The 24,983-nt window shown below is 44.4% G+C and overlaps 1 protein-coding gene across 1 annotated transcript in view; it reads right to left on the bottom strand.

Moving 5' to 3' along the window:
• Positions 1-612: 612 nt before the first annotated feature.
• Positions 613-24,983, bottom strand: part of pcdh15b (protocadherin-related 15b) — a 153,460-nt gene continuing 129,089 nt past the window's right edge. Inside the window, exons 25-35 of the mRNA XM_029248851.1 lie at positions 16,140-16,249; positions 14,903-15,043; positions 12,411-12,538; positions 10,240-10,455; positions 9,145-9,233; positions 7,010-7,186; positions 5,468-5,686; positions 4,630-4,638; positions 4,179-4,289; positions 3,383-3,405; positions 613-2,018 (exon numbers count right to left, since the gene is read on the bottom strand). Coding sequence (XP_029104684.1) covers positions 613-2,018; positions 3,383-3,405; positions 4,179-4,289; positions 4,630-4,638; positions 5,468-5,686; positions 7,010-7,186; positions 9,145-9,233; positions 10,240-10,455; positions 12,411-12,538; positions 14,903-15,043; positions 16,140-16,249 — 2,629 coding nt within the window. The remainder of the gene's footprint in view (positions 2,019-3,382; positions 3,406-4,178; positions 4,290-4,629; positions 4,639-5,467; positions 5,687-7,009; positions 7,187-9,144; positions 9,234-10,239; positions 10,456-12,410; positions 12,539-14,902; positions 15,044-16,139; positions 16,250-24,983) is intronic.

Genomic DNA, 24,983 nt, shown 5'->3' with positions numbered 1-24,983 from the left:
ATAACCAATGTCATAGCAAATGTGACAGTTAAATAACCTGCCACAAATATTAACTCTGCCGTCTGAATGTTTTTGTATATAATGGGTTTGACTTCAAAACCTGCGGAACGTCTGAGTCAGCACATGAGGGATCTGGGCTAAACATGAGACATAGGAAAGAAGAGTCAGAAGACCAGAAAGCATGCAGTGAATTTTAGTGAAACACTTTATGTAACACTTGAAGTCAGCGAGAGGCAACGGTACAATAAATCCACACACTTGTTGTTCAACATACTGGAAGTTCAGGAATTCAGGAAATAAACCGATTGTCAGACTTATAGTTATGATGCTCTTTACGGATTTAAAGCAAATTTTTTTTTGTATTAAAATTCTGTTTGTGAAAAGCTACATTGTGCTCGTTTTCGCTACATTCACATATAGGCTTTTAATCTGGAGTAGTTATAACCTAAATAAATTAAATAGGTAAACCTAAATATGTACACTTTTTACACACACAATTAAAAAAGAAGTCATATATCAAGACAAACAGTGACTGTGGCTCACGAAAGAGCATGAATGAAATGGAAGGAGATGGAGACAGAGAGCGACGCAAAGACGCGGAGGGAAAACGGATCAGAGGAGGGTTGACTGAGACGGGAAGCGCTTCTCGAGCTCCTCCACAACACCGTTGAGGTTGGGCATTGGCTTGGCCTGCTCCTCGCAAGGCTCTGGCGGAGGCTCCTCGGCACCCCCCTCCGCTTCCACGGACACTTGCGGCTTCGGGATGCTCTTTGGCGCCTTCTGTTTCTTGTCTATTTGACTGTACATGTTGGCAATGGATTTCTCTATGTCAGCTATGTTCTGGATGTTCCTCAGGATCCCCTTCAACTCCTTTCTGGGGGTCTCCAGCTGGGCTTTGGAAGGGGAGGGTGGGAGCGCGTTGCGCTGGGAAACCGGACGGAGGGACGACACCGAGGGCAGTGGGGGAAGGACGAACGGAGAGGACGGAGTGGGGAACGTCGAGCGGGGAGATGAGGGCGGAAGCGGCGGAGGAGGGGGTGGGGGTGGGTTGGCGCGAGCTGGAGACACGTGTGGGGCTGGAGAAGGTGGAGGACTGGATAGCAGAGAAGACGGAGGAGAAGGGGGTGGCGGCGGCAGCGGCAAAGTCGGAGGTGGAGGAGAAGGAGGGGGAGGAGGAGGAGGAGGGACATTGGGAGGGTCAGGGATGATCTCTAATTTGATTTCGTAAGGCTCCACCACCTTGAGGCTGGAGAAGCCGGTGCTGAGCTTGCGCAGCACCGGAGGGGTGGGCTTGCGTGTCGGAGGGGGGCTGTCGTCGCTCTGAGTGATGATAATGCAAGGGGGCCCCTCCTTGCCCAGAGCGGAGCTCGGGGAGAGCGGAGCCGCGGGGCAGTCGAGGGCCGAGAGCAGGAAGTCGGAAGACAGCGAGCCTCTGGAGTCACGACCCGACCGCTGCTTTGTGTCCTGCATGGCCTGCTGCTCGAAGTGACGCGCCTGCTCTCTGACCGACAACTTGGTCTCGGCGCCCTCGTCCCCCGGCGCATCGCAGGCATCCGGCTGCTCTCCGTCATCCTTCAGCTCCACTTTGGTGAGCCGAGTCTCCCACTGGGAAGGGTCCATGACCACCTGTCGCCGGAGGGTATCGTACACCTGCCTCCGGTGCAACCTGGACGGAAGCGTCCAAGAGTTGCCCGACGCGCCCGATGGGAACTTGAAGGCGTCCCTGAGACCCTGCCTCGCCAGTACGCCCCTCCTCCTCTGGGACCCACCAGTGTCGGGGCTGCTCAGAGTCTCCTCGCTGTACAGCGGGTTGGTGGTGGTCAGCGGGTTCTCGTCAGACAGGAAGGTGATGTTACTTGCCGACTTGGGCAGGTTGCAGCGCAGCGAGCCGTTGGTGGCGCACAGCTTGTGGGCGGCGATGGCCCTCGAGGCAAATGTGCTTATGAGCCTCTGGCGATCGCCCTCCTCCAACACGCACCTTTTCGGCCTGCTTTGGCGGAAATGGCAGAGGAGAGAGACTTGAAAAGAAAGGAGATCATGGAGTGGAAGCAGGGAATGGGGGATGGGTGAACTGTACCAGGGAAAGACTACGCCATTACGCTCCACGCTCAAAGCCGAACGCAAAATGATGTTATCCGGACGGCTTGAACGACGATGTGGGAAATGACACAAACAATGTGTTTGTTTAATATCTGTTGACATTAACTCCAATTCAGGCAGCAATTAAAATAATTGCGAACGTCAGTTATCCGCTTGCAACGGAACGCTTAATTTTTTTTAAATCGGACGGAAAAGAAAATCTACGGTAAACAGAACCGTTACTACCGATGTCACCAAATCCGAACTAAATCTGTGTCAATAGTGCAAACATTTTAATTTGGGAAACAAAACATCATTTAAACTCATTAGAAAATGCACCACCTTGTTTGACACTGTAGGTGGCTCCGTTGTTAAATCACTGCAAAGAGCTCCCTATAAAACACAAAGTCATTGTTCCTCTAATAGCATAATCCCAGAACTCTAATTCACGCACGGAGAAAGGAAAAATCACGGCTCTGACAAAGACCGCCTGTCACTGCTTCAGCTGTAATGAGAATGGAGTGAATACCGAAATGGCAATAAGCTCTAGAAGGATTTTGCCACGGGAATCTAAAGCAAGAGGAAGGGCATTTTTCCAAGGCAGGGAGAGCAAAGCACCACGGATATCTATCTTCTCTGCAGCTAACGCTGCCCTTTGTGCCTCCAAACCATCCCGCCTATCCCCCCCCGTGACAAATGACAACATTTAACACAAATCAAATTCTAAGAGAGTTAAAATTTGCCCAAGTTAAAAGACGTTGAACACCATGCTTTATTCATTACATCATCACTACATTTACTGTATTCTTGGGTATGTTCTTATCTTTCTATATTCTTTTTTAGACAATATTACGTTAAAGTAAAGGGGAGGCTGGACACTAAAATGTAAAGATGCCGCATTCTAAAGGGGGCGTTCTAGAAAAACGAAGGCTACAAGGGCCTGAGGTTGGCAACTGACAAGGTTAAACACTTCTAACACACACATACTGGCGAGCCACACTTTATGCCAAGCGCAATGTAGTGCTACTTACGGAAGTCTGATGCCATGAGGAAATACAGGTGGATACCACAGAAGTACAGCCAACGTTAGTAACATTTACATTTACTTATTTAGCAGATGCTTTTCTCCAAAGTGACTTCATTATATATATATAATGCATATATGTATGTGTATATATGTCTGTGTGTGTGTATATATATATATAGGTATACATACACACACTCAACTTTTCACGTCATAAATTCATAAATTACATCTGAGCAGGACAGAAAATGCTAGAAGTGCAGGAAGAGACAGACAGACAGACAGACAGAATGACAGACATTCTATAAGTGACATGAAAATCTGTATTTAACTCATTTCAAATATCTGCCTATTCATTCAAATATCTGACAGGCAACTAGAGTACATCAAGTTGGCTGGAGTATCTTGTTAAAAGGTACCTTTAACGTATAAAAAGGCCAACAGATGTTAGACTTGAGCTAAATAATGGTCAGTTAGTGCTGAGAACAAGTCAGTGGAGATGAGCGGCGCTAAATTAAAACGAGCTGTTAACACCCACCAGAACTGCAGATCTCCTCATACAGGAAGGCACAAATCTCCCCGAAACTGAACTAGGTTCATCACGGTACTTTTACACCGTATTCTGCACTGAAGTTCTCCGCACACACGCAATCTGGTTTATTCTGCCCTGCTTCAACAGCAAATTAGCCCCCATCTTCAACATTAAAGATTAATTTCACATTTAAAATGACCTGAAAAGTAAACGGTCCACAAAAAAAAAAAAACCCACGGCAGGGCTGAACTGCTGAGGTGTTGAAAGCTGCTAAGAGCTGCACTGCTTGCCTGCAGGAGCTATTACCTTCTGACCAGGAGAACATCAGGCTCCACCTTGCAGGTGAACTCTAAACGTTTCTGCCTTCTTTTCTCACTCAACAAAAAAAGGAAAAAAAAAAAAAAAGGGGGGTCTGGGTCCGGACAAAGATCAGCTGACCTTTAATCGGAACACAAATTGGCTCCAGATTAAATAAATAGATGTAAGGAAACGCCGACTCAACAGAATAGCTGAAAGGGAAGGGGGGGAAGGCGGGGTACGTACATGGTGCTGTCCCCCAGCTCCTCGTAGAGATTGTTGGCGGCGCCCCCTGCAGACTTGCCCGCTGGCAGGGCCATTTGGATCCTTGCGGTTTTGGCACACTCAGCTTGTCGCCTTTAGCAAAAAAGAGTGGTGTGTGGGGGGGGTGGGGGGGTGGGGTGGGGTGGGATTGCTCAAAGTCTCCACATCAGCAAAAAGCCTACTACATTATACATGCAAACATAAATAAGTGAGTGGATCAAGACAGGTGCTGCCAATCAATTCCCAGTAACCGTGTTCAATTTCATGGCACATTTGGCTTTATTACTAATGATTAAAAAAGTTAAAGAAGTAATCAATTGTTAATTATCTCTTATTGAAAAGAGGTTATGTTACATTAATTAATACATAAAGGATATTTACATTTACTATAAATTAATGATGGAAGAGACTTTAAATATATTGAAATACTTACTCTTTGAACCTGGCAGGCAATGAAAAATAAAGTCAATAAAACGGAATTAGCTTTTTTTTATAGTGAACACCCAATTAATAACATACATTGAAATCGGTCACCTAGGTAGGGCATTGTAATTACTTATTCAGATTTAAAACACAAAGCTTTTAACAGTTGTATCGATACGCTGATTATATGAGTAAACTCATTTACAGTACACAATTACAGCATGCCTGTGTAAAAAAGCTTTTGGCAGAGTTCGCTCTGTCCTTCACCTGAGCGTCACACAGAAAACTGAAACAAAGTCTCCCGATCACCGCAGCGAAAAGAGAACGAAATAAACGCATCTCCGAAACGGCATCGGAAAGCAGCAACACCGTACGTTTGCAGACTGCGTGTCTTCGCTGCCTGGACCCATCTGCTGTCCGCGCGTTAAACTAGACCGCGGTCGAGAAGAGAATATTTGAACGTTTAACCCTAAAGCGACAGACGCACTCTAAAAGATAAAATCCCATCGATGATCCGCTCCGCTTTGTTCAAAGGCAGCCCTCCCACGATGGCCACTGAGCGCCCATCAGCGGCGCCTCTACGACCGTTCCCAGCAAACCAAACCCCTAATTTCGCCATATGCCACCGGGCAGCCTCATTCTGAGCGCAACATGCATCCCGTAACTGCAACAATCAGGTCTCCATATTTGGCGAAACAGAATTCTAAAAATTGCTTCCCCTAAATGAGTACGTTAACGTTGCTCGAAAACAGCTTCTTGGGCGGTACTGGGGTGAGATCAGCCTTCTCCAATCACCAGATGCTCTCTACCTGACCTTTGGCACTGCGACGGTGCGGCGTCATACTCACTGTCTGTAGGTCACCATGACGATAAGGATGGCCGGGATGCAGCAGAGGATGATGATAACGGCGAGAGCCAGCAGCGCCCCCTCCGTGTAGCCCACAGCCTGAGCCGCCTTCTTCACGTTGGCCACGATGTCCGGGGTGCGGATGTCCAGGATGCGCCCGCCCTGACCCAGGAAGGGCCATAACTCCTTGTTGATGTCAAGCTGCTTCCCATGCAGGAACCTGGGGATTTTACCCAACCCATCAGGCACACGAGGAACACGGGGCTCCCATTATCAACACTGTAAATTTAGGCTCCGTTGTAAATCCAAAGAAATGTGCTGTAACACACCTAAGTGGTTTCACTGCACCCATTACAAATGTTTGCAGTATTTACTAGATGCCATACATCTATTTCCATATCTCCAGGGCACTGCGCAACAAGCCCCTGAGGGCTCCTCTCCCTCACCTTGCAAATTCGGTGCTCGCCGCACACGCGCTGCATGTTCACACCTACTCGAGCGAATACCGTTGTGCTAACCGATGCCATTTTTTTCCCGGCAAAATCTTGATGGAAATCTCACGATTAGCTAGTAATATATTCCTTATAGGTTTTGGGATTATATGTTAGCCTTACATGAATATCTCTCTCTGTTAAATGTTATATTACCATTTTAAAATCTGCTCCGATGACCAAAGAGATTTGTTTTTTCATGCATATTTGATTCCAAACTGGCTTCTGTCCAAATAAACCATGTCTGTGATGTTTCGACACACAGCGTGACACCGCGGCCTTCCCATCGGCTGGATGACAGCACGGTGAGATTCAAGGTGACACGCAGCTGCGCGGCTTCATCTGAATTGGATTCGGCGGACGCTCTGCGCCCGTACCACAAATCCTGGAGAGAGCACGATGCGCACGGCACGGGTCCAAAGCGTCTCACTCGCACTTGCGGCAGTTTGGTCTCTTTAGTCGTAGCGGTGATTTATTTTTTAATGACAACAAAAAAGGACATCGATTAAAGAGGACTCGCTCTCATTTTTGCTCTCTTTTAATTACACTCCCTCCATCAAGCTGTTGTCTGCGATAAGGCTGACGTGCCAAAGTCTTCAGCAAAATGTCAAAGAATTGCTTCCTTCATAAAGTGCATCTCACTATCTGTGACACCGCACTGCCAACCAAAGACTTGCTTGCTGCGAAGAGATTTTGCACGAAAGAAGCGATTCAGCAGAAGTCATTTGTTACAAGGGGATTAAGGTGGAGGCAAAAACCCGGGACCAGCAGAGGACAGTTTGACAGATGTAACGCAACAATAATACTCTTGAGTTCCTCTTTCACATAAAGCAAAATCACGATGGGGGAAAGGCTGCCGTGAGAACGGAGCCCGGCAAAGGACGCTGGGGCGGTTTATGGGTTGTCATTGAATGGCATAACTAGGGCACCCACTATGGGAAACGCGAAGCAGAAATTGTGTGAAGACGTGCTGTAACATCTGACATGGCTAATGGTTCGGGCCGCTGCCTTGGAGAAGCCCGGTGGCGAGCGCGTGGGGGTGTATCGCGTACTCATAAAGCTCCTGTCGGGAAATGGCACGGTTGGTCGTTGGGTCGATGGCGTACACCAACACATCGGAACTGGAGTAATCCTCTTGCTCGAAGCTGTCGCCGATGTGCCGCGGCCCGATTGACTCCACCAGCAGCTTCGCCCCCGGGACCTGATCCTCCACGTAGCGCTCGAGGATCCTGTGCCCAGAAGGAGGATTGTAAAACACCTCGAAGAACATCACTTATGAAAGCGCAAGTGAGAGACAGACAGACCCCATTCAGCAGGACACTACAGTGCTAAATCCTGGAATATAATTTTAGGCACAGGAGGGGTCAGACCCTGGAATAAGCAAAGGAGCTCAGAGAGGCAGAAGAAAAAAGCACAATTATTGAACAAACGGCTCTGCGAGGAGCTGTCACTGAAATGAAGAAGGATCGCCGCAGTGACATTTCAGTCGCGGGACCTGGAATACATGTGGAATGTAAGGAAGGCTGTAAGAGGTGACTAAGGTACTGGCTAAGGACTCAGACTAACTATCAGAAGGTTAGAGGTTCAATTCTCAAGAGACTGTGCTGTAGTACATATCCCCTGAATGTCTCTAAAAATGTAGCTGGGGACATGGGCACAACCGTATACCACTTTCAATAAGCATCATCAAAGTTCATGGGAATGTTTGTAATCATAATCACTTCACCTTTAGCATTAATGGAAGTTGGGCTAATAGCTGAAGTCTTCCCGTTGCCTGCAGCAACCCTTGCCTTCTTTTAGAGAGTCCAAGAACGTTCATTCATCCACACATTCATTCAGTAACCGTTTGTACAACATAGGGTCGTGGTGGTCTGAAGCTTATCCCGGAAGCATAGGGTGTGAGGCAGGGTACACCCTGGACAGGCTATCCGTTCACTTCTGGCGAATCACATACACTCATTTACTCTCTCACACACACTCACAAACACATACCTAGAGCCATTTTATTCTCAACAGCTGACCTGAAACACATGTCTTTAGATTGGGAGGAAACCAGAGCACCCACAGGTACCGACATCAGCACAAGGAGAACACGCACACTCCGCTCAGACTGAAGCATATTGAAACCCACAGGACGTATGATCAACCCGTGCTGCACAACTGCACCTCTGACAACAATCAAATGACATTATTACAGTCAACAAAAGGTCTATGTCACTCCCACTGTTTGTTTACCATGGTACAGTACATTTGCCCCACACGTGCATGCAACCACAAAACTGAACAAATGGCATCAAAGACGACAGAGAAAAATGTAATGATGAACAGCACTTTCTTTGCGCAGCTAAATGGAATAGAAAAAAGCTGTGGATGTTCAATGTTTTTGTTTGTTGGCCAATGGCTGGTGTACGCAGAGCTCTCGTCTCCGAGTGGGTGGGTGTTCCGAAGCAATTACCTGCTGCGCACTGGAATTTTTTTCTTCTGGAGCCAAGGAAGGGGGGTGGGTGGTATTCAGTTTAGACTGATGGGTTCCCCATTGGGATGGCAAGAACCTAGATAAAGCAGCTCTCTCCGCAGGTGAGACCATAGCTGTGGAAGCTGATCTCGGTAGCTGTGGTGGGGACACGTAGGCCTGGGTAAACACTGCCGCCGTACACGTCCGATACCGTCAGCTCCGTCAGTGTGTAAAGACAGGATTAAACAGCGGCACGGCCATTCCGCAAATGCCTTGACGGCACATGGGAAACGCACGGCGAATTTACGGGTGAGCGGGGATTACACCGGTGCAGCCTCACTCAAATGATTCTGAGAGAAAAATTAAGTGTCGACTAAGTGCGGACTGCAGCAGCAGAAGGGTTAACCGAGCCTGTCTGCTAGGAATTGATCAATGTTTGTCAAGACCGGTTGTGCACAGCCACGACGTGCCGAAATCAGGAGCGCCATTCCTATCCGAGTATGTCTACGTGCCGGTCAAGCAGCTCAAAGGCGCAATGCGGAATCCAAGCGGCATGACAATTAATTCGTACAGGCCCAAAACATCTGCACCCCTACAAGAGGTCAGAGGTTAAGTGTGTCTGAGCATCCAAGATTTGAAAAGATATTAAGAAAGCAAGGGGTCCCTGGAGGGAGCATAATTTGCATAATGCCATCAACAGTAAGATCCTCAAGCGTGGAGAAGTCCTCCTACCCGGCAAGCTGCTCCTTGCTCTGCTCCACCATGGTAGGGGGCACGTTGAACACAACCACTTGCATGTCCAGCAGATTGACCACTGACACCTAGAACAGAGCGAGAAGACTGCACTTAATATCACTTTTGCCCAACGGTGCAGAATGACATTGCTTTTCAAAGCGGCACAGCCTTCTTGAGGCTGCCCATTAAAAAAAGCACACTAAACGGAACTTGGGAAGTTCCAATGTGTTCGCGCCAACAAGTCGCCTGCACAGTCGGAAAAATGGTTTTGCTTCTTCAACAGATACGAAAGAGCTTTGATTTCAGTAATGGCGTCATTTATATACGTGCCCAGCTAGAGCACGGCTTCTTAATCTTCTCTGGGCCACAGAATCTAAGATTTAAGAATCTCACAAAAGATGTGGATACCTCCTAGAAAAATGTCCACAATTAAATCTGGGGAAAGCAGTGCACTCCAGGAATTGCACTGAAAAAGGACTACCTTCATGCAGAATTGTCCCACAGACAGAAACAGCAGAAAAATATTGTGCGTTTCATTTTAACTGTTATTTAGACAGAATGTTATTTTTGAAGCGATCCTGCACTTCACGAACGCCCAGAAGAGCAACGAACCCCCAAAGAGTGAACAGACCCCAGGTTAAGAACCCCTGTACTGGAGGACTACATAACCCATTACAGTCTCCCATCTTGAAACACATAATGCAACAGCAACAAGACTACATGGAATCTTCCAACTGAAAATACTGAAGATCGTAGGCTCGAATCCCACCTCCTCGATCAAGTTACTTACCCTGAAGCGATACAGTAAAAATCACCCAGCTTTATAAACGGAAACACCATTACAGGTAACATTGGCAGGTACTTTGGAGAAAAGGAAATTTGACTTTAATTTTGGATCTGAACATCCCAATGCCAGCCAGTATGACACTTGAACAGCTGGAACCAGAGGACAAAAAAATTAAATGAGTTTAATGTCGGGGAAAGAAGTGAGCATGTGAGCTGAACACGTGTCCCTGCCGGAACTACATACGCAGCCCTGATGAGGAACGGAGCAAGCGCACAGAGGAGGGCGCTTCAGCATCCCGCCCTTACCAGTACTTCTGCACTGCTGCTCATGCCTGCTCCGTAGTTGTCCGTTGCAACGACCTTAAACTTGAAGTACATCCTGCGCATGTTCCTGTACATGATGGCCGTTTTAACGATGCCCGAGTACTGCTCGATGACAAAAGCAGCCTTGCCGTCAGACGTGGGCTCTATGATCAGTCGGTACTGCACTGCGCTGTAGCTCCCAGTATCCCTGTCCAGGGCCTGTTCAACAGAGAGAGAAAAAAAACGAAAAGGAACATAGTGAAAACACAGACTGATGCTCTGATCCGTGCGGCACTCTTTTTTTTTTGGCAATGGCAGTTCTTCCAAAAGGCATCAGGGGGAGACTTTGAGCTTCCGAAGCAGACGACGGCAACTTTAACGTCACATTGCTCGGCAAACTTCAATATTCACTGCATTCCTCCGTGATGACATTGATTTATAGCACCTTTTAGGCCTGGGAGAGTGTAAAGGCGCAAAGATAGCAGTGCACCCTCCCACAGGCGCCGTCATTAACACAAATGAGACACTCCCCGTACGCTAAGAAACTTTTGCACTTAATGATCCACGCAACGCGTTAAGGTCCAGCGGTGTCGGGGCGTCGGACTTGACGGGATCCTCTCCGTAACGCAGCTGTCAAAGGAGGCTCTGGGTAACACACTCCTCTCGCGCTCTGCGAAGGTGCGGAGCGCTGCCGGGGCGCATGCGACAATGGAAATATCAGAAAATGTGACATGTATTTCAGTTGTTAAAGGAAATGCGCCGATTTCATATCTGCAGGCAGGAAAAGAAAAAGAAAAAGAAAAAAAAAAAAAAAAACAGGCGCTTCTTTTGCCTACAGAACAACAACACATCACCACAGCTGATGGTGCCATGGGTGAAATATGAGGTGGTGCGCTCTTCAGTGCCCTTATTCTTGCAGACAGAATAAAAGCATTGCATCTGCACCTCCACTCTGATGCTCTACAAGTGTCTCCCTTTTTATTCCCCCTTTCCAAACTATTTAAATATGGATTTGAAGGTAGATTAGTTCTGGGCTTCTGAGCCGCGTTGCGCAAATCCACATTAAGATTTGCAATGGATTTCCATTAGTTTGTCAGCAGGGATCTACTTTGAATACCCTGGGACTGGAGTGCCGCTGCTGACAATAGGCGCAAACACGTCCAACACCATTCCTCCGTTCACATTCAATCTCCCAACTCTCTTCCAATTTTGCTTTAAGTATTACATCATTAAGAGTGTTTGCAAATCATTACCCCCAAAAAAACTGTTTTGCTAAATCATTACCATGCTTTAAAGACTGAAAACAAGAGCCACAAGCACCCGTTCACTTGTTATCAATAACTGCTTATCCAACATGGGGGTCCTGGTCATCCAGGGCCTATCCTGGAAGCACAGAGAGTGGGCACCATTGTAGGACAATCACACACTTATTCACTCACATACACTAAATGCAATTAAGAGTCACCGGTTGACCTGAAACGCTTGTCTTTGGACTGTGGGAGGAAACCAGAGCAAACCCCTCGTAGCTAGTATGTGAACCTAAAAGTATACAGTACACATGCAATAGAGTGAAATTTCACAGTGCCGATCTGCCGGGTTTGGGAAAAAGACGAAAAAGCAGTTCCGTGGCTGCATTTAGGACTACAGAAGAGTTTAGGACCACAGCGAAGCCACATGTCTCCATTACCCTTCTGCAAACAGACCTTGAGTAGTGTGAGTAGCAGCTACCAGAGAATCAAATGCAGGCCAATTAACAAAGACGAAATTAAAGGGCTTTGAAAAAAAGGATGGCAAACTGCAGCAGATTTTCTGGAGATTTTTTTTTTTTTTATTCTGCACCGTTATTGGAATTCCAATAGACAAATGTTCAAAGGTATTACCAAGGCTCAACTCAAGACATATATTTAGACAACCTAGCAGCACTGACTGATTAAAAACAGCCTAAGGGTTTGGATAAACAAAATATTTTACCTTCTGCCTTGTCATACATACTAAACACAGTGTTAAACACAGTGTTAAACACGTAACATGGTGATTTTTTTTTACAAATTTAAAAATTGGGCAAATGTAGCAACACTTACCATTACGAAAGACATGAAGGTCCTATTAGATTTTTTTTTTTTTGTTAATTTTTTAAACATTATGATGTGATTTGACATGAGTTCCTCTCTCACCTGGACTTGCAGCACTGAGGTGAAAGTCTTGGCATCCTCTGCCACCCCACCAATGTACAGCTGTTTGGTGAAAACAGGCGGGTGATCGTTCTCGTCCTGAACCTCAACGAATACTTTGGCTGTGTTAGCTGCAAGAACACATTCGTATAAAAAGAAAAAAAAAAAAAAAGAATAAAAAAACGAACTAAGAAATATTTGATGAATGGATTTCTTGGAGAAAGACATCAAATCACGAAAGAACATATCATACGACACCTAAACGAACCTAAACTCATCTGCAAACAGCACCACTGAGGATTATTCACAATTTTTGAATCGTATCTCTTTTTTTGACGAAGGCATGGAACATATGTTAATTATCACGTTTCACAGGAAGCTGTATCTTGTATGTTGCTATGGTCCAAACCAGGAGATCCTTACACAAATGCATACGAGGGTGATTTAAAAGCCTAAAGTTCTCTCACTACGAAAGTTAGCATCATACTTGTATTGCAATTCAAATGCAAAGCAGTTTATAGAACTCAGCTACTCGAACACTCCTGCTAAAAAGTGTCACCTTTTGCCGTTGCGCTGCACTCAGTTGAATCTGCACGTATTGGCAATTTCTCGCTATACTGATTCCGTTTTTCGTTATGACCCAGTTCTGTTTTTAATTACAAAATAAATAAATAAAGGAATAGTCATACACACTGACTGCACTAAGTATACCTGATGATGCATTTTCTCATGTGAAGTCAATTGTAAAATATAAAACTGTACAGTAACACTTTACTGGGGCGAATTTGCACACACAAGGAATCTAATGAGGTGGATATTGTGTTGCATGAATATATATACATAACACATTTGTACTAGGAAAAATAAAAAGTAATAAAAAGGATGTTCCATGTGTTTCTGGAACTAATGGAGAACTGCAACACCAACAAGACGACGGCAGTACAAAGAGGGCAAACGGCGCCAAAACTTGTGACCCTGACCTGCTGTCATGGGGTTGATCAGTAATATCAGTAGTATCAGTAACCTGATATTCAGACCCATGCAGATGCCACTCAGGTAAAACCACCGAGTATTTCTTCCTAGTGCCTCGTGAATCTGGCAGCGTATGGATCACCAAGGGAACCCGCGGCCATAAAACCCTACAAATGCGTTAACTGAACTCACTGCAAGGCAGCAAGGCCTTATTTATTGTACTGGGAAGTGGTCTGTGCTGGTGCAGTTGTGTAAATATTTCCTCTTAAAGCCTGTACTTTACAATCCATTAGCCGCCCACGACGAGAGTAGGAGGCGACGCGCAACCTTTCCGGAGAGGACACCCCCACTCCCCACACACGAGCGAGCTGCTCTGAGCAGACAAGGTGCTCATACCAAAAAATTAGAAGGGGAGAAGCAATTCTATTAAAATCAGGGCCTTTTTATTTCAGACGTAATGAGCTGTTGAAAGTGTATGCAGCATTCATACTGGGCAAAATAAAATGCACAAGTTGCGCTAAATTGATTCTACACATTAATATTACATAATCAAGATGAAGCTAGGTGCATTTGGTTAATAATGTCATAACACTTTTAATCTGCTACATTTTGCATGTAGCTCCCTGGCCTTAATAGATTTTTTTTTTAATTCAATTCAGTATTTCTACAGCATAAAAAGTAGCTTTTTGATTTATAGGGTTTTTTTTTTTTTTTTTTTTTTTTTTAAACTGGAGGTGATTTGCAGACGTTTCTATTAATACAGGCAGTCCCCAGGTTATGAACGTCCGACTTATGTACAACCCGTAGTTACAAACCACCCGTAAGTCTGCAATATTAAAAATTCAAGTTACATACAATGATTTGTAACAACAAACGGGCACTACTTTGCACTGCTACATCAAATAAAAGGAAAACAATCAAGACCGAAACTAAAGTGGAAACAATAAAGCGGAAAAAGGTGAAACGCCAACAAACATTGGAAAAACAAACATTGAAGTTCTTTAATACTTTTTTTATACCTACACACACACACACACACATTCCCTCTCCTCCTCCCTCTCTATTACAAATATTGTAGCTACATTTGTTATTTTTAGTGTTATCATTACACCATATTATTATTTTTACTATATTGTTATACTAAAGATATTTTGGTGTATCGGAAATGTTTCTTTAATGTTTTTTATGCATAGAAAGGTACATTATATACTATATACCAAGACAAACATTCGATTTACTGACGTTAGACCAAACCGTACGTAACTGTTCCGACTTACGTACAAATCCAACTTAAAGACAGCCTTAGGAACGGAACTTGTTCGTGATCCAGGGACTGCCTGTACTATCATTAACCTTTACTCAACTGACATTTTCAAGCAAAGCAACTTAGTGCCACTGAGCTACTCTCACCTTTTTCCCCACACTTACAATAGCAACTACAGTACTGCCCATAATTTTTTTTTTACCTTGTTTTTAATAGCATCTACATAATAGCTCTAGAAACATCTTGAAAGAACACATACTTTTTGCAGGTGCGCGTAGATTGGACTCAACCACCCGCAAGGAGTCGGCCTGAACGCGAAGGGTGTAGCTGCTGTTGGTCTCGTAGTCCAGGATTTTGGCAGTGGAGATGACTCCAGTACTGCTGTTCACGACAAACTCTCCTGACGGAGGACACAAAAAACACGGCACCGTAAACCGGAGGCATTCTTGACTGTTCAGAGAAAATAAGACAATGACAAGACAATAAGATAGTGGGATCTGCAGGAATTTGTTACAACGCTTCACTCTGCCACTTTTAACAAGCTTTGATGGACAATAAAATCTGTACCAAATCGCTACATGAATGCCATAAAATCCACCCATTCGCACGTCTACCTGCTGCCATTTCAAGGCTTTGAAAAAGTCCAAATAAACCCAACTGCAAAATAAACCCTTTCTACAACTCATACTACCGTATATACAGAATATGTGATATCATCATCAAGTCCAATAAAGTAAAATGGAATAAAATCGGGGGAAAAAGAAGAATGGTAACACTAATCACAGGCAGAACTTCTGTGACAATAACTGTCATTGTACCACAGTGAACACTATGGGCTCCAAGGACTAAAATTTGGAGGGCACTTACCTGACAATGGTCCTTTGCCGAATTCACGTTAAACACAATTAAACAATTCCTCTTTCCCGCCAAAAAAGTATTTTAAATATCTTTTAATGCAGATTTTAATATCACATCAACGCAAACTCAACAGTAATTTAATCTTTTGAATCCATAGGAGTATTGAGAAAAGGCTCTTGTCTTCATGCAAAACAAGCTGCCACCTTATTGTCCTTCGCCACTTCTGACAGGGCAACGACACCACGGCGGCAAACCGAGGAGTCGCAAACAAAGCCTTTTCAAACGGAGCTGAAGGTTACTGCTGACGGAATGACTCCAAATTGCATTTCATAAATCCGTCACTTGGAGCTGCTCTCCAGCAGCAGGAACTTTCTATTATCTTGCAGTATAAATAACAACAACAAGAACAACAATAACAACAACAATAAGATAGATAGATTTTTTTGTTTTATGTTCTGAGGACCAAAGGGGGGGGGGGGGGGGGGGGGGGGAGGCTGATACAAAGATAGTGTCAATCACAGTGTTCAGAACAGTGAATTTAAATTTTGCTGTTTAGGTTGAGCACTTTAGCTGGGACAAGACTTTTAAAAAAACATTTTTCAATACGCCTAACTGACACCCAAGCTGCTGGATCTCACCGCCTTCATTCCCTTCCACAATTGAGTAGACGATCGTCTGGTTCACGGCGGCGGCCGTTATGGTTCCCACCACCTGACCAACTGGAGCGTTCTCACTCACGGGGGAGAACCTACCGACAAGGGAACAAGAAGGTTCACCAAGATGACATTCAGAGGAGCCATGTATAAAGAAGCGCTCAAGAACGAAGTCTTTGCATCCTTCACTGACAGAACCAACCAACCAACCAACCATCCATCCATCACAGATTTTTGATTTATACTTAAACTTAGTATTTTTCTCGTGTGCAGTTACATCCACAATATGTATGTAAATGTCTACATTTCTGACCTGAAAGAGTAACAGAAGAATGAATATTTTCATATAATTATATTACAAGTAACTTTTTAAAATGGAAATTCTATTAGTGAGTAATAAATTGGATCTGACGAACACGATCAGTGTATAATTTCTATATGAGAAACTATAGGGCCTCATTTAAAATCTGACAGGCAATCGGATTTTACAAATTACATCATGATATTGCAAAATATGGCAGTGTGAGAAACAGGAAGTAGAGGATGACAAATAATGGGATAACAGTGAGATAATAAGACGAAACACAGCATAATGATTTCGCATTCCTTAATTGTGTTAACTGATGCCAGCTGGTGTTTCCACGACAACAGGATGAACGGTCGCCTGGTGCTGCACACCACAGTGTCGTCACTCGGGGTGATGGAGGAGTCAAGGCGGAATTCATATTAAATCTAGACCTGGTACCTGTAACCATGGATATACCTGAATCTGGCCCAGAGAGAACACGCATTATAAGCTATTCAGGGATGCTGAACCAAAATATACTACAGAAAGGACTGTGTGAATGAGCTTAATGTAATTTATTCCCCAGCCAGTTCTGTGTGAATTTCATACAATTTATGTATTAAAATCATAGCTAGTATAATCCGTGTGTGTGAGAGTGTGTAAAGCGGGACGTCCTTTTCCGATATTTTAAGCATTCCTGGACTTAACGGATACGTCCGAAAATTTCCAGAAACACCCTCCAATCACTTAAAAACAGTCTCAAAGAATAGTAATCAAAGCATTAGGATGATAAGATATTGAAAATAACCAAGAAGGAAATTAAAGACTAAATGAGGGCATTTTATTGTTTACCAAACCGCTGTATCGCAAGTACACGTAAACAAATGAACGGCACATACTGTATTTGTCACATTCCAGTATATGAACCAGTATACACTACACGAGTAGCTGCATAAAGGCTTTTCTATTATTAAACAAACATCAGAAACTAACCTCAATAAACCCGTTCACAAGATCAAAGGAGTCGGAAAGAGGTGAGCTTTGAGACCCCTCTTAAATGTAGAGTTAAGTGAACAAAAATAAACAACAAAAAATGAAGGGAAAACATTTCAAAACTAACAACTTGAAAACAATTATCATACATTATTGAAAAGTCTGTGCCTGATCGACTCATTGGGGAAAAGTCTGCCTCAAACACGTGGGGGAAAAAGTATAATACCGGGAGCAGCTGGTTCGTATACCGAACACGAGTTCAACTTCTCTAGGGCCATTATACTAAAAATCTGTAACTTGGGAGTCCCTATGTCAATATGTACATTTATGTTTTTATATTAAAAAAAAAAAATCAATCAATTTTGCAATACATTTTGGTTAAAAAGCTTCGAGAAACTTGAAGAAAAACAAAGCTAAACCTTTAAATTCCAGACTACTAAACAGCACGTGATTTTCGCTGCTCGTCATTGGCCAACTTTTGCAACACTTGCCGCTCAACTGCCTTCAGCATCAATGGTGCAAAAGGTCTCCTGTGTCCTGGACACTGTTTTTCACCCCTTCGCAATGTACCAAAAGGCTGCCGCTCCGAGAAGAAAAGACCGAAGCGAATGGCCACAACCGTTTCACGCAGCTAATACGAAGGTCATGCCAAAACACAGTTGGGAGGGCAGAAAAAGACCTCTCTGTCAACACTGCTTCTTTTGTGCATCAGTTTGAGGGAGACAATAACAGGGTAGAAATGAGAGCAGGCCAGCACGCTTAGCTTGAGAGAGGACACAGTTTAGCATCCCCAGCGGAGCTGGCTTTCGGCTAAGCCCCGGCAATCCACTTGACACCCCCCACCCCCCTTTAATTTCGACTCCATCGTGCTGAGTGTGTTTGAGCTGCGATTCCTAGCAAGGTTTAAAAACCTTTTGCTCGTGAAGAATTTGTTGGGCACACTTCATCCGTGAAGCTGGACGTGAGGGGAGAGCGGGAAATAACTTATGTAACACCCACACGGACCCTGCAGTCTGCTGTTGGCTGAAGACGTGGAGGAAACGAGCAATAGTTTAACACTGAACATGGATGTTAAATGAAAAGTAAGGTCAAGATGGGCCTTATTTTGTCCCACTCATGCAGTGCGGTGGACATGCAGACAAAACGCATACGAAATAAACTTCTGCTGCTGCAACCAAGTGTAAGTTCCCTCTGGGATTAATAACGTTTTTCATTTATTCATACTGCTTAGAGCACCACTATGTCTTGTGTTCCAAGACCACAATTAATCGTTGCAAACATTTACATATCCTCTTCGGTGGTCATATGGGTCTCCCGCCCTTCATTCTGCTTTCTTTCGACAACCCAAAAGGTGCACAACCGGTACCTCTAAAATTCCCGTAATGTTACTGTTCATGACCCCATCCTTGTACCCTAAGCTTCCCGGAGAGTACCAGGATGAGCACACCCCAAACAAGGTAACCGGTCCCTGAAAAGTTTTACGGTTTACTGAAAGTGTTCGGGTTTAATTCTGACAAAGCAAACACAAGAGGAACGCAAAATAACCAGAATGCATCATTATTTGACATGTAGAGGTCAACGATGTTGGATGACATACACTCAACTCACTGAAGGTACACGTTGTTTCCAGTGTCTTGGTCTTCAATGGCGTCTTGATAATGCGCTGAGGAATCGTACTTGGGAACAAATGTGACTCTAGTCAGAAATGGCACGAAATGATGACCTGCAGAGCTCTCGGAAAAGGCAGACGTCGACTGGGAGCCACCACAGCGCCACTTTGCACGCAACTCTAAATCGAAGTCGGGATAAGACCGTTCTTGAAATTCTACTGCATGAGAAAGGTAAGGCTGAAATGGGCGCAAAACGTTACCGGACTACATTTATCTGGAATTACAAGAGGGACCGCTCTTTTGATCGCTGCGCAAAGCAAGAAGACAGATACTGCGCGACACAAGCGTAGCACATCCGCCAGACACGGTTAACAAAATATGTGAACGAACCGTATTAAAAATGGCTTGTGGATTGCTGACACATTAGTGTGCGTGCGCCAGCAGATGGAGGGAGAGAAACAGATGTTTAATAGGTTAATAGGTTGTGTCTGCATCTGGTCCGGAAGATACCGCTCTGTGTCAACGTCGAGAAGCTGCTGATACAGCCGCAGACCCCTATTCATGTCATACGTCAGGAGCCCGCTTAACATAATACCTCTGATCCTTCCTTCACCGTCACCGTCGCTTTTCAAAAGCGCGCTCCTTCCTTAAACCCGATTCTCATTATCGCAAGTGCTACAGGCTCAGATACTGCCAATGTGACGCAGTGCTTTCAGAGAAGAGCCTGTGTGTGACTGGAAGGTATCAGGAGCGGGACTGCTGTAGTAACCTTGAGTGATGCACCTAATCTGAGCTGCTCTCCCGTACAGCCTGCTTTGTCCAAGGTTACGAGAAACGGCTCGCGCCACCGCTAGGTAATTGGGACACGGGTCGACACTTGTCACACCGATTTTATCTTTGCTGCGGCCGAGAGCTCGTGCCAAGAAAAGGAAGAAGGAGGGAAGGAAAAAAAAAGAAAAAAGATCCTCCACCTGGTTCTCCCGACCTGTCCTCCTGACAAGAAAACAAAACAGTACAATAACAGAGTCATAACCCCTCTTTCACCTGACCCCATTTTGGCTTCTTCCGTAACAGCTGAAATCACGCCCTTTGGCTGCTCGTCCTTTTTCGCCAGCTCTTTCACGGATGACGCGGCGGCTCGCGCTGTCAAAGCCAACTCAGCCGTTCCCGAAAAGCCAAAGTAGCTGGTAGCTGTGGTCATCACAGGGCACGTCTCAAAAAAACTGATGCAGGCAGCAGAAAATCTGCAGGGCAGTTACTGCTCACAGCAATGTTCACAATACATTCGTCTTAAAAAACGTATATAAACAGAGAACAGATGCTTCTCGACTAACAAAGGGGTTACGTTCCGAAAAACCCATCGTAAGCGGAAAAATCGTAAGCGGAAAAAGAATACGGTACCGCACCTACTAAACATAATAGCCTAGACTACCTCAAACGTGCTCAGAACACGAACCATAGCCTACAGCGGGCAAATGTAAGCAGGAGAGACACATGGGCGCTTAGTAGACATGATGGGATGCGAAAAACAAAATAAAAAAAAAAATCGCTTTCAACACAGGATTGGTGGATGCTGTGGCTCGCTGCCATCGCCCAACATCGGTAGAGAGTACCGTACCGCATATCGCAAGCGTGGGAACAGATCGAAATTCAAAATTTCAAGCACAGATTCTCCCGAATGCGTATCGCTATTGTACCGACGTAACTTTGAAAAATCGTTCAGTTGAACCATCGTAAGTAGAGAGGCGTCTGTATATAATTTGAGCAGATGAAATATTTTAAACATAAACAATAAGCAAAGGAGCAAAGCCACCATCTGCCTTCAGAATATCTTCAATCCCTCTTAAAATGTGCTTATATAAGTCAGACACCATGTAGAGTGGGACACTGGACCATTGCTGTGAAGAAAGCCTCCAGTCTTTCGATGGGTGCAGGTAGTGGAAACCGACTTCTTATGCTGTGTTCCTGAACCGCCCACGAAGGTTCCCTGATGTTTACCTCTGGTGGTTGGGGAGGCTGTCAAAGACGTTTAACTTCATTTCGTTGTATTTGGGGGCATAATCAATTTACACCGAAATATGGGAGCACAAAAGGAATAGATTTCCCTCATACCTTCATAAGAATTTGGTTACAATCAAATGTAATTTGTATTAGAAAATGCACACAACGATCTGTCGCCTCACGCGTACAAGACCCCCAAGGAGAACGGATGTTTCAATTCAAATTACGTGCCTCGGCGACATCGCACCAGATGAGTGTCCCTCCCCCACAATATAATGCTTCTCCTGTGCATGTCAGTAGCAAAGAAAAAAGGCAAAATAAACAATAAACCACACAGAATGCTCTTGAAAGACAATATGGTTACTAATGACTTAATGCTTTAATTTACTTTTTCCCCCCCCCACAAAAGATACCATATAAATAGCTGAGAACAGCAGAGCAGGGTAACAAGGGTTGAGAGATTATGGTACTTCCAGGAGTTGCCTAGTTAAACAGATTTCTAGCAATTACTAACTTCATTATTATTACAGTCCTGTGCTCATTTCAGTTACGTGAATTTGACTCTATGAAGTGTTACGCTACAAAACTCGGAAACAAGAAGGGCACCCACACCAAAATGAAGTCTTCCGCAAGCAAAATAATTCTTCTGCGGTTACACTAACTAAAGAAACACATGAAACAAATAAACGGTTCACAAGATAACCCAACACTAGTAAACACAACGAGCGAATCACAGGCCAGCAGATAGGAAACACAAGAGTTCCTCAAAACCTAACATATGTTCTGCAATGAATTAACACACCTTCAGCTTTATGCTGCCTTTAGACCCAAAGGCTGCAAGTTTGAATCCCACCTCCAGCCGTAGTACCCTTGAACAAAGCACCTACCCTGACTTGCTCCACTAAAATGACCCAGCTGTATAAATGGGCAAATAATTATAAGTAACTTAGCACTGTAGGTCGCTTTGGAGAAAAGTGTCGGGAAAATGAAGTAAATGTAAGAAATCCAAGCAGAGCCATGAGTGCTCCTACTCATGACATTCCCACAAGACAGCTGCTCGTACCATTATAGACGCAGCACCATGTTTAAGGGCTCATCGTAGACACTGTGGGATGGAGGGAATCTTGGACTTTCTGACGACATACAGATTTACACTTAATGACTTAGTAGGTACTTTATAGTGACTTACTGGTTATGCATCTCTCCACACTGACCTTGGGTTACAAAATTGCAACCTACCATAAATACCAACTGGGTGACTCTCGTGATGTACAGTTTTTGACGACTGTACATCCCTTCTTTTTTATATGCTGCCATGATTTCCAGTCCCATTCCTCTTGGCACATCAAACAAATCTTGCAGATTTTATGACCGATGCACTCTGGCATTTTGCCTCTTGAAACTCTGTTAACCGTCTCGCGTTGCATGTTTAAGCGCCGATTGTCGCACTTCTTTCGATGCCGACATATACAGAAGCGGTAATTGGTACTCGAATATGATTCACCTGTGTAGCTGCCTTTGTAATTTCGATTTTGTTACATCAAAGTTGGAGTCCCTTTTCATGTGGTGCTTTCAATATTTCGTCCATCCCCCTGTACTTCAACTTAGATCTTACAACAAATTGCCAAATTTTATTAGTGAGTTTCCCACAAAGGGGCCTCTTGCTGAACATGCCATGAATATTAAACAAGCAGGGCAGCATCCACAGCCAAACAGGGTCTACAGCTCTTTTCCAAGAGTTTTTTTTTTTTTTTTTTTTTTGGACCTTTTCTCTTTCTAATACAATTTTCACAAGTGATTTTCAAAGCCCACTGAAAAAGTCATCTTTATTTTTTACAAGCTATATTTCCATTTGGCCGTAGTACGCGCTATTCCACTGAAATTGGGTTGTGTTTGTGTATTTCAATACACATGCTTGATTTCCGAACACCTTAAGAGGAAAATCTAAGTTGATGTCAGAGCAGAATCTTACTCATATAAACAGATGAAGTTACCGAAGAATTAAGAAACAGTACGATTAGTGGTGGAGCAAAGAAGCAAATAAATTCAATAACAATTCCTTCATACCCATAAAGAGAGCTGGTAGTGTAGTGGTTAGAGCTGCTGCCTTTGGACTCAAAGGTTGCAGGTTCGATCTCCACCTGTAGTACTCTCGAGCAAGGTACTTACCCTGAATTGCTCCAGTAAGATTACCCAGCTGTGTAAATGGGTAAATAACTGTAAATACCTGAACTTTGTAAATTGCTTTGGAGAAAAGTGTCAGCTAAATGAATAAATGTAAGACCCTGGGTGTGGCTTACAAATGCATCAACAGAACTGCTCCCAGCGATTTACAAGACTTGATCATTCACTACATGCCAGACTGCTATGCTCTTCCACACTTGCCTGCTCGGTGGTCCCACGTACGAAAGGTATGGATCCGTTGTGGTGGAACGACCTACCCCCTCTCACTCAGAACTGCTGAAACTCTGTCCACATTTAAAAAGGGTCTTAAAACTCACTTCACCCACGATCTCTTAAGCTCATTAAGGTATAACTGTTCATGATCATGCTCGGATCAATCCTGCACTCCTCAATGCAACGTAAATGTTTATATGCATCTCAAAAAAAAAAAAAAAAAAAAAAAAATCTACTGGGAAGGTGATTACCAGAATATTGCAGATTCCTAAAGTGTTATGCAGCTACTTGTGTGATGAACGTCGGCGCATATGGTGATGAAAACTAACCGTAATTAAGAGTCACACATCTGCAGCTATGTCTCTTTCTCCTAATGTAATGCACAAACTGTATTTTCTATGAGATGTACATTGCTTTGGAGAAAAGCGTCTGCTAAATGAAAAAATGCAAACGTAAATAAAAACGGACAAAACGAAGCGCGAAGACGAAGAAAACCGATCGGAAAGAAGGGAAGAAGAGCCCATCCGTAACACGCACCGTGGAAAGAATACCGCATTATCCAGAGTTCTGCTTTACGCTAGAATATGAATTGTGAGACTGAATTATAGAGGAGTTCTCGCTCGCGGACAAACCAAGCGAAGCCCCTAGCTGCGAACCCCAAACCACCAGGCCTGCTTAAATGCTGATGCCCTTTACCTCTCTCAATGACCAAGGAACAGCATGCTGCTCTGAAACCAGCGCACGCTGGAATCAGTCACAGACTATCCCACTGAGCATACAGGTTTTTCTTGGACACCCACCTAATAGACAGTGAGACAGATAGATAGATAAATAAATAAAACAAAATAAAAATCTGCTTCCGAGTGGGAAAAAAAGCGCACGGAGGCCAAGCTGAAAATTCTATGAATGCGAAGCCGTTTCCATTTTGCTTCCCTGCTGTGGCTCTAAAGGGCCCATTTGTCTCCCCGAATGGTAATACGCGAAATTTACTCGTGGTTTTGTTATGCAAGACCATGCCCCGAGTAGCTCATTCACCCAACTAATCTCCCCCTCCGACAGCCCACCCCCGACTCCCGGACCGTCCCCAATCAGGATTTCCTGCCAACCGAGGGCTGAGCTGTCTTTGTACAGATAACACACAGAATACTCATTCTCTCCCCAGTTCTGACACCACTGTAATAGCTGCTCAACACGAGCAAACGGTTAACTGTGAGAAACTAATGAGGTCCGCAGAGTAAAACCGGTGTCACGGCAACCTCTGCTTAGATTCCATTATTTGGTCTGCGGGCTTATTAACGTGCAGCACGAGGTATGGCATCCATAACAGGACGAGCAGAACGATCATCCCTTGGGCGTGCGAAACGCTTCATGTCGGGACCGCACGACGTTCGCTCGCTTATTGAGATCTCAGAGGTCGCATTTCGGAACACGGCAAGAACCGTATCTTACTTTTTTTGTTTTTTTTTTTTTTTTTTTAATGCAGCAATCAATACACGTTTAGGCAAAATTTTCAGCGGGACATTTGGTGCTGAAGAGCAAGGA

This window comes from Scleropages formosus, chromosome 24, assembly GCF_900964775.1.
Source record: "Scleropages formosus chromosome 24, fSclFor1.1, whole genome shotgun sequence".
NCBI classification, from domain to species: Eukaryota; Metazoa; Chordata; class Actinopteri; order Osteoglossiformes; family Osteoglossidae; genus Scleropages; species Scleropages formosus.
This window is presented reverse-complemented; position numbering and strand designations above follow the sequence as displayed.